Source organism: Chrysoperla carnea, chromosome X (assembly GCF_905475395.1).
Source record: "Chrysoperla carnea chromosome X, inChrCarn1.1, whole genome shotgun sequence".
Lineage (NCBI taxonomy): Eukaryota > Metazoa > Arthropoda > Insecta > Neuroptera > Chrysopidae > Chrysoperla > Chrysoperla carnea.
Window position 1 is genome coordinate 14,290,611 of NC_058342.1, and position 15,855 is coordinate 14,306,465.

General features: G+C 30.4%; 2 protein-coding genes across 2 annotated transcripts; one reads left to right on the forward strand and one right to left on the reverse strand.

Annotated features, from left to right (window-relative positions):
* Positions 1–9,488: 9,488 nt before the first annotated feature.
* Positions 9,489–9,765, reverse strand: LOC123302950 (tubulin alpha chain-like). Its single transcript, XM_044886043.1, is given in 3 exon segments — positions 9,489–9,511; positions 9,514–9,657; positions 9,762–9,765. Coding segments are annotated over 3 exon segments (171 nt in total).
* A 996-nt stretch (positions 9,766–10,761) lies between these two features.
* LOC123302951 lies at positions 10,762–15,781 on the forward strand. Its single transcript, XM_044886045.1, has 3 exons — positions 10,762–11,087; positions 12,877–13,213; positions 15,421–15,781. Exons 2-3 carry the CDS (start codon positions 12,906–12,908, stop codon positions 15,779–15,781), a joined length of 669 nt encoding a protein of 222 aa, XP_044741980.1. The 5' UTR covers positions 10,762–11,087; positions 12,877–12,905.
* The last annotated feature ends 74 nt before the right edge of the window (positions 15,782–15,855 follow it).

The window sequence follows — 15,855 nt, forward strand, 5'->3', positions numbered from 1 at the left end:
GGATTTTTTATGCATATCATATTAAAAAATTTAAAATTCGCGCTATAAATATGTATTTTTTTTTAAAATTCCAGTGGAGCTTCTCAAGTTTCTCAAACTACTCTAGAAATAATAGTATCATGTGTTTTTCTCCGATTTACATCAATACGTAAAAATAACTTAAAAAATTTTTAGTTTAATTATTGAACGCGTGAAAATTGTATGTAAGTTATGTTTTTGTTTTGTAATTTTCATTTAAAAATTGTACGTATTGTTTTGAAATTTTCATTCTCAAGTTATATAATTTATTGCCATATTTTTTATTTTATAATGTTAAAAAAATAAAACGATGACATCTTTTTACTGTGTCATATTTTTTTAAAATATACATTTCGTTAATTATCTTTTTTTTAAAAATAATTTTTTTGTTTTTGTATTAATAACTATGTAAAAATTTGTTTATAAACATGGACCATTTAATTTATAATATTCTTGATAAAAGAAAGTGTACAAATTAACTGTGATATTGTCTATTGATTTAATGATAACAACGAAAAACTATTTTCATTTTTAATAAAAAAAAATATTTGAAATAAGTATGTTGAAATTTTTTGTTTTTATTTTGGCCCTAAAAAATGTCTTGAATAGTTACATACATCGTCATAAACGCCGCCCTTTGGATGCTGTACTACTTTATGAGATAGAAGTAAGTATGAAGTAGAATCAACGCCTGTGGTCGAACTAGCTATACGGGAATTTGGGATAATTCCCGGTTTCCCATAAATGAAAAACGGGCAAACGAGTTTTATGTAGTTTCCAGCCTTTAACACTGATGCGCTGTTTTACGCCATAAATTTTATTTTATGCTATATGGATCCTTACATATATAATATTGAAAATAAAATAACAAAAGTACAAATTGTCCAACTACAGTTGTTGTGTAGAAAGAGAATTTGTTGAAACCTACTACGAGATTGGTTTTGGTCCATAAATATTTTTGTTTATGTGATTAGTTCTAAAAAAATGAAATAGCTAAAAAGCAAAAGAGAAAAAATCAACAAAATCTAGTTCGTCATTTGTGAACCTAAAAATTTAATAACTTTTCATGAATGATTGATAAAAAACTAATGTAATAAAAATCGTCAATAAAATGAATGTTGGATTATTGATGCGCGACCTCTGGAGCAATAAAGTAACTCAACATAATAAAATGTAGACAAAAGTCCAAACAATCGCCGCGGCCGATCAAATCGATGCTAGTACTATCCGTTTACCTTTTTTTATGTTTTGGATCCTACTATAAGTTCCCGGTGGGTCACATACCGCCAGTCATATCATAAAATATCCATCTAGACACATATCCAGATAAATAAACTCGATGACGAATGTAATCGTACTACAGAACCACAAGACAATGAAACCTTAAGAGTTAAAATTGATTACTGTTCATTGCCGACCCTTTCAACCCTATGCGTAAAGCGATAGGGTATGATAATAATTTTGGGCTACATTTTCAAAAAGGTGAAAGGTGAAATTACGACAATTTTTTAATATTTCTATTTAGAGCATAGAGATAATATCATAAATCTGCAAGTCACCACCTAAACGATCGATTACAGTAGAAAGAGATAAATAAAGTAGGCTCGTTTAGCTGTCTTCGTCTATCTTATATGCCTACAATTTCTGTCCCTTTCTTTTCAAGAATTCACTTATTGCGTTTCTTATTTCTATACAGCTCTATGGTAATACCTCTATGATTTGGAAGCTAGCGCTTCATAGCACATGTGACTCACATGTCAAAAAAAATATAATAATTAAACTGTCAATAAATTTTTCCTAGATCGGTACCAAAAAATGAAAATTGGGAGTTTGAAAACGATTCGAAAACTACCAATGAAAATTTTATTTTTACATTTTTATGGAAAATAACAATAAATTTACAGGAAAGTCACCAAAAATTAGTACAATTTTTTTTTGTATTTTCTTCATTTTTTTTCTTTCTTTGTGTAAATTAAAAAATTAAGTACAGACGACAACAAATAAAAGACTCCGCTCTAAATACACAACATCGTTATCAATATAAAAAAGTTTATTTATTTTTTGAAATTTTTTTTCTTTTAAAATTCTTTCGTTACTTTTGACCTTAGGCCCACACAATCAAATCAAAATCTTATTGTTGAGCAGAATTTTTTTATGAATTACAATATTACTTACATAATAAAATAGAACAGATGAGGGGGGAGGAGAATGATGTCATCTTTAACTTTTCTATTCTATTATCAAAAATCATTAAAGTGAAACTCTTCATTTTAATACCTATCTTGAACTATTTTTGAATTTGTCATTTACACAATTTTTCCCGAACACCCTATACAATGAACCAATTTTTTTATTTCATAACGGCTAATAATAGCGAAGGCAATATAGAATACTTAAAACTTCTCTCTACTTGGATGAGTCAAAGGTTTGTGACCCAAAAATTTTGGGTCTGACTCTCTGCAGAGCAAATGAAGTTATAGAACTCTGCCGAGGCCAGAGGTGATAAAGAATTACTAAAGTTTATCTCTACCGGTAATTCTCACAAGACTTCTAGTTTGCTTAAAGGGGTTCCTCATTCTGTACAAGAGGACTCCTTATAGGCTTCTAATTATGGTCAACGAAAGTCTTCCGATTTACTGCAAACTTTAAAATACGATAAAATGTTAGAAGAAAACCAAAGAGAAGTTCAAAAGTTCAACTTTCCCAAGGACTACGAGTACGTTTATTACGTTTAGCACCCTATATGAAGAAAATATCACGAAAGGAATGCAAAAAGAAAACAAAAAATTAAATTAAATTTGAAATTATAATTAAAGGAATGAACAAAAAAAAGATTTCAAAAGATTAAATTTCTTATTTTAATAATAATTGGTTTTTGTGAAGACTTCTTTATTAATTTAGGTACTTCTGGGAAAAATTACTTAAACCAAACAAAATTATACAAATGGCAAAACTTAAAACTAAAGCGAAAATTGTCAAAATTATCACAATCAAGTGAGAGTAATATGATTTTTGAGAAATCGTCATTGCAGAACAGAATCAATAAGAAAAAATGAAATTCCCTTTTCTATATAAACATAACAAAAATTCCCTATCTGTTTTTTGAAGTATCAATTTGAATTTCTATTTCAAAAATACAGGAAAAAATATTTCCTTACGTAAATCGAAGCTGAGATTATGTACATTTACGAGTTATATATTTTAATGTTTAAAAAAACGCAAAAACGGTCGTTCTCAAGCATAAAAATAATTTTAACCCTTCAGGATGATTTTGCGTAGAGATTATCTCAGGGTTATTTTAAAACGATTAATTTTTAAATTTCAAATGGAATGATCACTAGAAAATATTTTTACCTTCACAAAATTTTATGCTTTACAGAATCGTAAAGCATGAAATAGTAATAGTAATATGATTTTTGAGAAATCGTCATTGCAGAACAGAATCAGCAAAATTTGGCAACAAAAAAATTTTATTTGTTTGATAATATAGGGGTTCTACAGATACCGCTACCTTCCAGCCAGGTCTGCATTTTTGTATAAGGATTTTATACCCAAAAATGTCTACCAGCTCTTCTACTATTTCTGCTAAGCCACTGCTTACAAAAAGAAAACACGAGATGGCACAAAGGTCATCCGTCAACAATACTTTACTAGTGTATACAGTCATCCAGAGGCGGATTATCTATAAAGCAAAGTAGATACATGTCTACAGATTTACAACACTGCGGAATATACATGCGCGCGCATCAAACTATTTTCGCGATAGTATTTGTATGCAGTGCTGAATTTAGGATTAGGCACGTGAGGCCCGTGTCTAAAACCGGCAAAATTTTCGGAAAGTCAAAGTTTTAAAGATGTAATAATTCAATGGCAATCCGATTTTTTTCAATAACTTGTATTGAATGATTAAATTTATTTTTAAATTTGCCGCAATGTTAATTCTTTAAAAGATCAATAGGCTTTTGTCAATATTATCAACAAAGAATGATGAATTGAAAAATTTTTATAGGTACCATGTATATGAAATATACACAGTATATTAAGTTTAGTCCCAATTGTTTGTGACGCTTAAAAATATTGATGCTATGAAAAAAATTTTTTTATAGGTGTTCATAAAATCACCTAATTAGTTCATTTCCGGTTGTCTGCCTGTCGTCTGTCTGTCATTACTCAAAAACGAAAAGAGATATTAAGCTGAAATTTTTATAGCGTACTCAGGACGTAAAAAGCAGTAAAAAGTGAGGTCAAGTTCGTAAATAAGCAACATAGGTCAATTAAGTCTTGGATCCGTAGGACCCATCTTGTAAACCATTAGAGATAGAACAAAAGTTTAGTGTAAAAAAATAAAAAACTTTTGGTTGAACCATTTTTTCGTAAGCATCACTGTTTACACGTAAGAGCGCAAATTGTATAGTATGTATGTTATGGCTATATCAGTTATATATGTGTGACATGCATGTATGTATAATGTGGCAGAGTAATTACACTGTCTATACATGGTATTTTAATTTTAACAATTAGCTCAGTCAATTGTTTGTTTTCTCTTCTTTTAACACATTTATGATCGAATGTTTTTTAATATTTGTATTTTCAGTGAAATTAATCTCGTTGTACATAAAACATCTCATTTCATAAAATTTTATACATAAAAATTAAAAAATATTTGAAAATTAGATTTCAATAATTTCAATAATCACTCTTTTATTAACTGATAATGGAATATTAGGATTAGGATACCAAAAAAGAAAAATTAATAATAATCACTCCCTCACAAAGCCCAAAGAACGGCACTCCCTCACAAAGCAAATATCAAACCGTTCCCAGGGCGGTGAACATCAGATAGCTGGCTGCGTTAAAGCGGGGCTATATATTTTGTTATTTTAGTAATTACTTAGTTCGAATGCAGCAAAATTTTTTTTGAATATTAATTTGCTATGGATTTTTTTAAATATTAATATATATTTCATTTTTGCTATCTTGAACGTTTCCTATTTTATTTTTTGATAACTCTGTATTGTTTTAATTACGAATGGTTAGGTTGAGTTTGTCGACTATAGAGATGTTGGTTGGGTTCTGAAGTTTTTAGAACTTGGTTTCAAAAATGGGACACTATTACAGAAAACGGAGATATTATCGTCGTAAACTATATATAAAAGTTTAAGTTATAATTTTTAGACGAAGAAACAAAGGTATAAAGTTCGAAAAATTTAAGCAGTAAGTCGGATTTGAATGCGATTTTCGGCATTCGATTCGTTAGAGCGTCAGGAAATTTTGTGACCTGGTCTGATTTATAAGAAATTAAAAATATGCAATTAGCATAATTACTATGCATTTTATAATTGCATTTTAAATTTAGCGTTAATATCTCCTCCTGGAGTTTTCGTCCCGATATTCGTGTTCAGCGATTCCAAAAACTCTCTAGTAACGAGTTTGGACCTATTATATGGCGAATTTCTCGAAAACTCCAGGAGGCGACGAAGATACTGTTGTACCATGTACCTCTGAGAACAATTCTGTCACGATATTTGTGTTCAGCGACTCTAAAAAACCTCGTGTAACGAATTTGGACCGATTATATAACAAATTTCCTCAAAACTCCACTAGACGACGAGTAACCGTATACCCTGAGCACCAGGTACCTCTGAGACCAATTCTGTCACAATATTCGTGTTCAGCGACCTCAAAAACCTCCGTGTTTCAAGTCATGTTCATCACTATTAACCGAATTGTGAATTTAATATTAACGGTAAATTTAAAATGCAATTATAACAAGTGAAAACAAACAATTGACTGAGTTAATTGTTGAAATACCATGTATAGGCAGTGTTGATAACTCTGTCACATTTCACATACATACATATCTGACATATTTAACTGATATTCTCATATAATGCGCAAGTGTTGATGCGCAATCGTTTGTTTTTTTGACGTCATGTAAATAACAAAAGATATTCACTTTGATATTCCTATATCAATACATACTATAAAATTTGTACCTAATTAACGCCCTCGTGGGTAAACAGTGATGTTTACAAAAAAATGTTTCAAACAAAAGTTGTTTATTTTTTTGTAAGGAACATTTTTTACATTTAAACTTTTATTCTATCTCTAACGGTTTACAAGATGGGTACTACGGACCCATGACCCAATTGACCCATGTTGCTCATTTACGAACTTGACCTCACTTTTTACGTCCTAAGCACGCTGTAAAAATTTCAGCTTGATATCTCTTTTCGTTTTTGAGTAATCGTGACCACAGACGGACGGACAACCGGAAATGGATTAATTAGGTGATTTTATGAACACCTATACCAATTTTTTTTTGTAGCATCAATATTTTTAGGCGTTACAAACTTGGGACTAAACTTATAATACTATGTATATTTCATATATACATGGTATAAAATGCATATTAATTATGCTAATTTCAAATTTTTAATTTCTTATAAATCAGACTAGGTCACAAAATTTCCTGACGCTCTAACGAATCGAAAACAGCATGCAAGTCCGACTTACTCCTCAAATTTTTCGAACTTGTACATTTTTTGTGCTTCGTTTCTTCGTCCATTTACATGCATATATTTATATATAAAAGATGATGCGCATGTATTTTGCATGCAATTGACTTTTGCTACGGCTAGAAGTGACTACAGACGCAAGGTTACAAAGCTGCGCGTGCGTGGAAGTTTTAAATAAACAGAAAATTAATTGTAAGTGTTCAAAAAATTATAGTGTTACACAAGGAGGATACGGAAAAGAAAGCCCACAGCAGATTAATCTATCGAGGTCATACTTCTTCATTATCTGTTGGGGTAATATTCACAATTACAGTATATTTAGTAATTATAGACAGACTTGTGGTTGAACTCCAAAAGAGACGAGAAGCGTGCAGCAATTTTTACAGTAAATTTTCGTTTTTAAGCAAATTGATCAATTTGAACTCTGAATAATTTCAAAATATAGCAAGTATGTTAAAAACGGCGTATTCTGCCGATTTAAGAAAGTGCTTTTTGACGAATGTATCTATCTGATTCACCTACGGTCTTATTTAACAACGATAGTGTGAGCCGGAGAACTGCTTTTATCAACCAACGCGATTTAACAAGTTCTAAGAAACAAATAACTTGAAACTAAATAAGCTAAAAAAAAAATCATCTTTATTGATAGATATTTATTACGCGAGGTGCTTCTACAGTCACCGGTACAGAATTTCGTAAATATAAAAAATTGTTGTAATTTCAAATATCTATATCTCCACGAAAAAATATTCGATCTTGACAAAATACAGTTCAATCGAAAGCATTTGCTTTCAAATTTTTGAAAATAAAACTCAAAAGTTATTATCAACCCTACCGTTTTCCTCCGATGGTTGAAAGTTTTTGAAAAAATTTTCCATTTATTTTTATGGATCTTAACAAGTGAACATGAAAACCGATATCACCATTGGCAAGTTTGTTATTTTCTCTAGAATTAACCATCAAAGCGAAATTGACAGTTTTGACTTATATTTGTATTGTATTTTCTGGAATAATAATCGCACAAGTCTGACATTTATTATTCGAAGGCTTAAAGAGTCTTCTGTGACGCTATGCTCTTTATTTTTATAAAGAAACCTTTTTTTAATCTTTTTTCTCTGTCTAATCTCCATTCAATAAAATTTCAAAAGCAGTACATCACCGAAACTGTATTTGGACCAACTTACTATTGGTTGGTATCCCTATCGGATTTCAGTGTTTAAAACTCAAAAATGATCTATCAAGGTGGTTTAGAACCATTTGTAAAGGCAATTTATAAATACAAGGTCGAAGTTCTTGAGAATTGTAGCTCCTTAAATCTCTCACAAAATGCATTTTTTTTTTCTAGGTATAAAATAGCAGAAGAAGACAGTTTAAAAAAAATGGTATCAATTTTACTTTGACGGTTAATAATTCGCGCAAAAATGCTCGTAAAATATTCCTGAATAGCGCTTTCTACAGAGGAAGGAGAAAACCTTACCAATGATAATATTGGTTTCATACTGCTAAATAATTATTGTACCCGACTGTGATTCAATAGTTAAACCACATTTTGTCTCACCGACTGTATTTTCCTTAGTACGATTAATTTTCCAAAATTATCCTCATGCTGTTGTAACCCACAATTCATCTCAATTAAATTAAATGAACTCCTTGTGAATCAGTAGCGGATTTAGGTTTAGGCCCGTAAAAGATTTTTGTTAAATTATTGAATTTTATTTTAAAAATCGAATTTTATAGTCATCTAATTTTATAATTTTTTCGAAATCGCACTATGATTATGATCTATAAATTTTGGAGAACGTATCAGTAGAAGAAAGTGTCGACAACGATATAGATGATACCAACGTAGATCGAGTTCCAGCAGCGTGTTGACTTCCCAGATGGTAAAAATTCTCTTGAATATCATCCGATGATTTTGCTTTCATGTTTGGCGTTGATTCTGTTTCGATGATGCTTTTAGCAAAATGAAACATTAATTGTGATTTAACGATTTCAGATGACGATTCATCATTTGCGGATGTGCCTGCAACTGCGAAAAAGACACTTGGCGGTGATTTAACATGATTTATAAAGATCACATTCGATTTTTTTAATTGTTAATCCCGTTCCAAATTTTCAAAATTATTTCGTGAAAATAAAATATCACACGTTTCAAAGTATTAACTTTCGGTGTCTCCCTCCATATAGTGAATATTCATGCGACGTACAGTGCTATCAGATAATGAATTTTCCGAAGAAATTGTATTAGCTTCATTCAATTGAAAATAAATATTTTCTTACTTTTCCACCACGTAATTTTCTTGAATCGATGAACATATTGGACTTGAATTTTTCTAGTTTAATTTCATCATCAATTTCTTGTTTTAACTGTTTCTTCAATTTTATTGATTCTTCAAATTTTATACTTCAAATTTTTATACTTGGTACTTCTACAAGTCCTCTACGTAGTAGTTGAATACAACCTTGACTAAACGCGCTTAGAGGAACTCTTTTCATTGCTATTTCACACCCATAAAGCACCCAGTATTTATTAACAATCGTTCCCAGTATTTATAGAATAGCTGATACTAAATTTTAATTACACTTGTCAATTTTATAAATCGTTAAACAATAATAACATTAACTGACTGTCATTAAAATTAAAGTTTTTAGTTTGGTAGGTAATTGTTCCATGAAAAACTGAGTTTCGGTTTCTCTATACGTCTCAACGGAACTCTAAAACTGGATATATCGGGCAACATATATGTAAAAAAATTTTAACGTTGGTTACAAAATTTTTTTCTAAAATAATCAGTCTTTTCAAAAATTTATTGATACAATTTTAAATTAAATTATAGCGCAGCTGTAAAAAAAAAACAAACAAAACTATAAAAACTTTTTTTTCCCAATTTGTACATTTTTTATGAATAATACGGTAAAAACAAAAACAATATATAAAAAAAAAAAAAACATTTAATATTCTTCGGCACCTTCGCTTCTGCGCCTTCAGAATCCATTCCAACTTCTTCGTAATCTTTTTCAAGTGCAGCTAAATCTTTACGGGCCTCAGAGAATTCTCCTTCTTCCATTGCTTCCCCAACATACCAATGAACGAAAGCTCGTTTAGCATACATCAGATCAAATCAAATTTTTCGACCAACATATCGTGTCCTACATCTGACATCAGCTCAGCTGTCTTTTGTCTTTCAATGGCCATCAAAGCCAATTCTGGTAGCCTATTCTCACCCATAATACTAATTTCAGACGTCTGAGTGACGAAAATGACCTTTCAGTCGTTGCTGTAGTAATAGGCCAGGAAATACTAATTTCAAAAAAAAGTAGTGGGCATGGAAGAGTTTTACTTAAATCATATTTTAAAAACAGACCAGCATGCTTGCAAAGTGACGGTTTTTCATCTATCTTGAGAGTTCCTAAAGTTAGAATAAATCTAAATAAATCTAAAATAAAGGCTAAATTCCTAAAATTGAGTTTCGTTTCTATTAAAGCGATACACTACTTTAAATATAGAATTGTATGGATGCATATATAATTGTATGGATTGCATTTAAGACTTACATTGAAAATTTAATATTATTGTCTCACAAATTTAAATAAATAATTATGATAATTTACATTTGAAAAATAATATTTGTGCAATTTGATTTCTTAATTTTCACAATTTTTAATGCATTAAGTTTATTAATTAGTGTTTTACAATAATTTTAATTTGACATTTCTATAACATTAACATGTAAAAAACTGCAAATTAGTAATAACAGCCCCCTTTAACGTCAAAATTTTTCACTGGAAGCGCTGGCATCGATTTTATTGTCCCTACCATGACTACGCACACAACGAATACGCAGTGTGAAAAAATCTCTGCACTTGCGCTTATGGCATGATTATGGAGTATAAGAGATTGTACTCCTTTACCTCTACACTTCATGATCATGATGAAAAAGTCTATTGGAAAAAATAGACTCTCATCAAAAATTTTTTCGGAACCACGCTAATAATTTTATTTTTAATTGTAGAGAGCTTTACTTTGTGTAACTCCATAATTAGGATTGAAGAAATAAAATTTCCAATTTTCTTTGCTTATTCCACTTTGATTTATTTAATATTTTAATAATTTAAAATATTTTTGACATGTTTCATCTAACATAGACACTTTCATAACTGTCACGGTTATGAAAATGTCTATGTTTCAATCATGAAATCATGTTTGTAAAATATCAATCATCAAACTGAATTCTATTAAATTTTCGTAAAAAAAATTTTTGTCTAACATAAACTTATACATAAATTAATTAAAATTATGGTAAATATGCAAAATATTAAAATATCCGAATCAAATTGTGCTAAAACAAACCGAAAGTCATAATACAAGTTGAACAACTCATTCAATTTTCTCCACGAGAAAAACTTCGCGACGTTTTGGTCAGCCAATTTTTAACCACAACCGAACAATTTATTGAACTCTCACGATTTATTGATGAAATTCGACAAATTAAATGTGCTACGCCTGAAATACGTATGGCCAAATCAAAATCAAAAAGTGTACGAAAGCGGGTACGTAGCCATTGTAAAAAAAATTTATTAAATTATTAAAGCAGTTCGATTGATGAAAGATAATAAAAATCCAACACCTCAAATCAAATTTTATCCGGAAAGAAAATGTTATAAACGAATTGAATTGTGTACGCATCTACAAATCGAAGAATATTGTCAAAATGTGGATCCATTTAATGAAATTCATCACGTTGAATATGATTACGTAGCTAAAAATGAGAAAAATGTTTTTTTAATGAATCCTACTTAATTGGAATACGGTAAGAATATACCAAATAAAATAATACAACCGAAGGACTAGCTTTAGGTTCAAGGGAAAGTTATAAGCAGAAATTTTTTGCCTAGGGTTAGGTAGGATAAAAGTGAGTACCAAAACTAGAATGACAATATATTCAACTGTAGACAACCCTTTAGTATAAAATCAAAAATTGCTACGTATGTTTATCATTTAGTAACCTACCTACAGTTTAATGTATTTTGTACATTACCGGTGAACAGGGGTAAATGTAATAATTTTACTCAGTTTCTTCGAACTGTATATAGGTTTAAATCAGGGATAATAGCAATAAAAGACAAAAATTAAGTTAGCTTTTCGTTTTCGTTTCCATAAGATCGAATGAAAACTTATAAAAATATGAATTTTTCTAAAAGACTACAAAATAATTCCTAAATCAGTCAAAAAATTACAAGAAGAAGATGTAATGTAAGGAATTACGATGTTAAAATATAACATACAATTAGCCCTGGCCATATTAAATTATTTTTGCTCCAATACCTAGATTTCAAGGGGGAATCTGTCACAGTTGAGTAAAAATTAACATTTACTCGAATTCTCGTACTGCATACGATCACACTCTTTACAAATAAACTTAAAAACTTACGTTTCTTTCCAAGATGAATATCGATTAAAATTCATAAAATTTGCATGATACGAGGCATCTATGTCATTCAGCAAATGGCTAAATGTTTTATTTACACGTCAAACTTTGTCTATGTTAGTTCAATAAGTACTTTTAAGTCATGTTGGGCATTAGGCATCTAACTTATCATATTTCCTGACAGAAAGTTCTTGAAAAGTTAGAATGAGGGTCCATTCGAAAACAACTAGGCAAGTAACTTCTGCTCTCTTTTACTTTTTAACAGAATTTTCTCCCAAATACTGAATAAGGGTTTAACTCACCCGCAGTATGTTAATGACTTATAACAGCGCATGACGTATGGTAAGGGAATATAGAAGCATGGTGGAAGATATATATTAAAAAGGTTGAGAAGAATTTGTAGAGCAAAAAATTGTTAGGCATGACCCTCACAATAGTTCTCAAATTTCCAGCCCTTCTGAAATGACTGGTTCTTAGTACAAAATCTACTCGCGCCTTGTGGAAAAACAGTATAGTTTTTTGTCGTCAACGTACAGGGGTACTGGCCAAATGGAAGTTTGGGAAAATTTCCGATAAACCGACAATCAAAAAACGAGAATAGGCTGAATGGTTCAAAATGTCCGAATATTGAATTTTAACTATAAATATGTTTTGCACTTTTAAAAGAAGAATAAGTACTCGAATATTGAATTCAAATGTCATTGAATTGCGTATAAAAGTTCATTTCAGAGTCAGGTTAGGCTATTTTTAGAGTCAAGAAATAGTTAACAAATACGTCTACCAAAGATTGAAATACCGCTTAATTCTTTGCTAGACGAATCTGTTTATCTTTCTTTACACTTTGGGCCGAATTTTGAATGAGCTGGAATACACTCATGTCTGTGATATCTAATTGTATTAATTTTTCTCAGGCCCATCATTAAAAGAAGACCATAACACTATGTATGGAAAGCTTAAAACAAAGGCAACATTCTCCTCTTTAATTACGGCATGTTCGAGTTGTGAATATTGTGAACCTGAAAAGCAAAACAACAAAATAAAAAATGAATTATATAATTCGAACGATTGTAAGCGAAATGACATGTTAAAAGAATTACATAAACAAAATTTACACGAATTAAAGAAAAGAGTTGAGATAACATCTAATGAAGCAATCGATACATTCTCTTTTGAGTCCGAATCGATTGAATTATCAAATGAAACCTTAAATAATGTGGATATTTGTATCGATGGTCGTACAATTTCCAGGTATTTCTTGTTCTCTTTTTTCAATATAAACTATGTAGGCAGCGTAATTTTTTTTCCATAGAAATCTAAATTTTGAAGCACAAACGAAAGTTTCGATTTCCCTTAAAAAATTTGGGGAGAATTTCGTTATACACATACCATTAAAAAAATCGCCTTTTTTAAAAAATTCAAATATTTTCGAAATTTTGTTTTGTATTTTTTAAATATGAGACTGAAAATTTTTTATCACCGCCAACTGATTTGTGTCGAGAGTTGGGAGGGAAGACAACGTACAAGGGGCGCAAAATTATTTTGAAAGGAATTCTATATACTCATCAGAAAGCTTATGCATTTCTCTACAGAATATTTTGCTTCGCATTTTCGTAAAAGCTTTTTTAACCAAGTTACGCATTATCAAAGCATGTTGGACATTTACGAATTAAAACTTTGGCTAAATATTTTAATTAGAACTTATTGTTGTCTTTAAATTACCCACAGTTTACGAAGCTTAAATTGCGCTTTTAAGGAATATATAAAACGGTAATTAAAATGTTAATTTATTATAAATTCATGAGAAATTAGAAAATGATTGAAATCTTTGATATATAATTTGTCGGATTATTCTTTTTCAAAAAATTCCGTACTGCACGGGAGTTTGTGGCAGTACTCTATAGTCTGACAAATTTGATAATTACACACTACCCTGACGTTTGTCAGATTACCGCGGGGGTTTACTGTAATTCGAGCTTTTTTAACCTAGTTACGCACTATCAGAGCAAATACGACACACCTAACTTCTTATAAAATTTTAGTTAAATCTGATTTCGTGCGAAAGCTTAATTTTTCTGTAGAATAGCGTTTTTGCGAGCTTTTTTGATGATTTGATTCGACGAGTCTTTTTGATTATATTACTAGTACTGTTTAAGCGATTCGGAAGTGTCAAGTTTGACCTCACAGTGTGCTAAAAAATCCCGAACATAAATCCTTAAGAGTACGTTCTAAAACATTGTTGATAAAGAAACGTACGATTTCGAATGTATTTTTTGGATTTCTTGCTAAATATTATTTCTTCCTTTCATATTTCTTAGAAAATTATAAGATAACTCTTTCCTTATCCTTAATAATTCTTGCGCTCGTATACGCTTTCAAAGTTCTCAGAAAATTATAAGATAACGCTTTTTTTATCCTTAATAATTTTGTCACCCCTTATTCACTTTCAAAGCATTAAGAAAATTATAAGATAGCACTTTTCTCACCCTTTTAATCCTCGACGCAAAGTGGTGCAGATGATAAAAAATTTTCAGCTTTGAATTCAAAAACTAAAAAATACCAGCTTTCGAATAAGTTGTAAATGATGCCGGTTCGACCATTTTGTTCGGAGATACAACTGTTTGAAATTTTGGTCAGTATTTGTATTTATTCCCGTTTTTTTTTTTTTTTCTCAAGGGGTTTTCTCTTTCGAAAAATTGCAGACAAAAATTTTATTACGGAATTTAACGAAATTCGGAATAATGAATAATTCGAATATCAATAATAAAAAAATTCGGTTCATTTAATTATTGGATGTGTGTTTTTGAGAGAAAATCCCACACCAACAACGGAGCAATTCTGTAGGTATTTTGAAAAATACTCATCCAATCGTCAAATGAGTTCTTCTACGATATTGTTTCGGAATATTTATAACCCAATAGCCAAAGCAAAAAAGCAGATTCATATTGAAATTTTCTACAGAAGAAATTTTATTGTTGGAATATATTGAGGGACGTAGAGGTAGGGCGCGAGCTTCAGCCGGCATCTTGGAAAACACGTTTTATCAAATATATCATGACACATGCATCGAAAGACAAAAATAGGAGGAACGCGCTCATACGCCCTAATTAGTCGGACACAACGTTTTTTTTTCTTCAATAATTAATTTATTAAGGTTTTAACTTTAATTTAAATAGTTTTTTTTTTTTTTTAATTTCCACCGACAATTTTTCTACAAATCTATTAATATCATCATCTATCGTTTTCCCATAAGACCAATGTTAAGTATACTTAAGCCTACTTTTGAAGCCATTTATTTATTTAAACAATCGGGCAACACTCCCTAAAATTTTCAAAATTGATTTAGACTTAGTCCAACTATATCTAAAAAAAAATCAAGCCTTTTATCCAAAATTGCCCTGGAACTCGTACATTGACTTTCCCTAAAATATAATCTTTTTCTGATTATTTTGTGCTAGTGTTGACAGATTCTGTTCCTGCGTACAAACAATTGTAAACGTCCCAAAAATTAATGCGAATTATGCTTTTGGTAAAAGTATTGATCAATCCGAACAAACGTTGAGTACTGAACTAAGAGCAGCGCTATTACAATTCAAACATTACAAAAATATGGAGAACAAATGCACACAATATGGTGGAAATAGTAGAGCGACAAAAAGTTATTCATTAAAAGTCGTCGAACCATCAAATGATTCGTCAGATGATGAGAGTATGGACGATGAGATCAAATGGAACGATGGTAAAGTGGATATGTGGACGGATTTAATAAGAAAAATTAAGTATGTTGAAGGGGCACCAAAACGTGCCCAGAAACGGTAACAACGTGATTTACCATCACGTAGAAGTGATTCAATAGCGTATTGTTAGAACAAATTATGACAACCGGGTCTATT

Excerpts from the sequence above, each read along its gene's own strand:
- LOC123302951 (XM_044886045.1), top strand. The coding sequence starts at position 12,906 with ATGTATGGAAAGCTTAAAACAAAGGCAACATTCTCCTCTTTAATTACG. Across the intron at positions 13,214-15,420 it reads GATGGTCGTACAATTTCCAG|TGTTGACAGATTCTGTTCCT; the intron begins GTATTTCTTGTT and ends ATTTTGTGCTAG.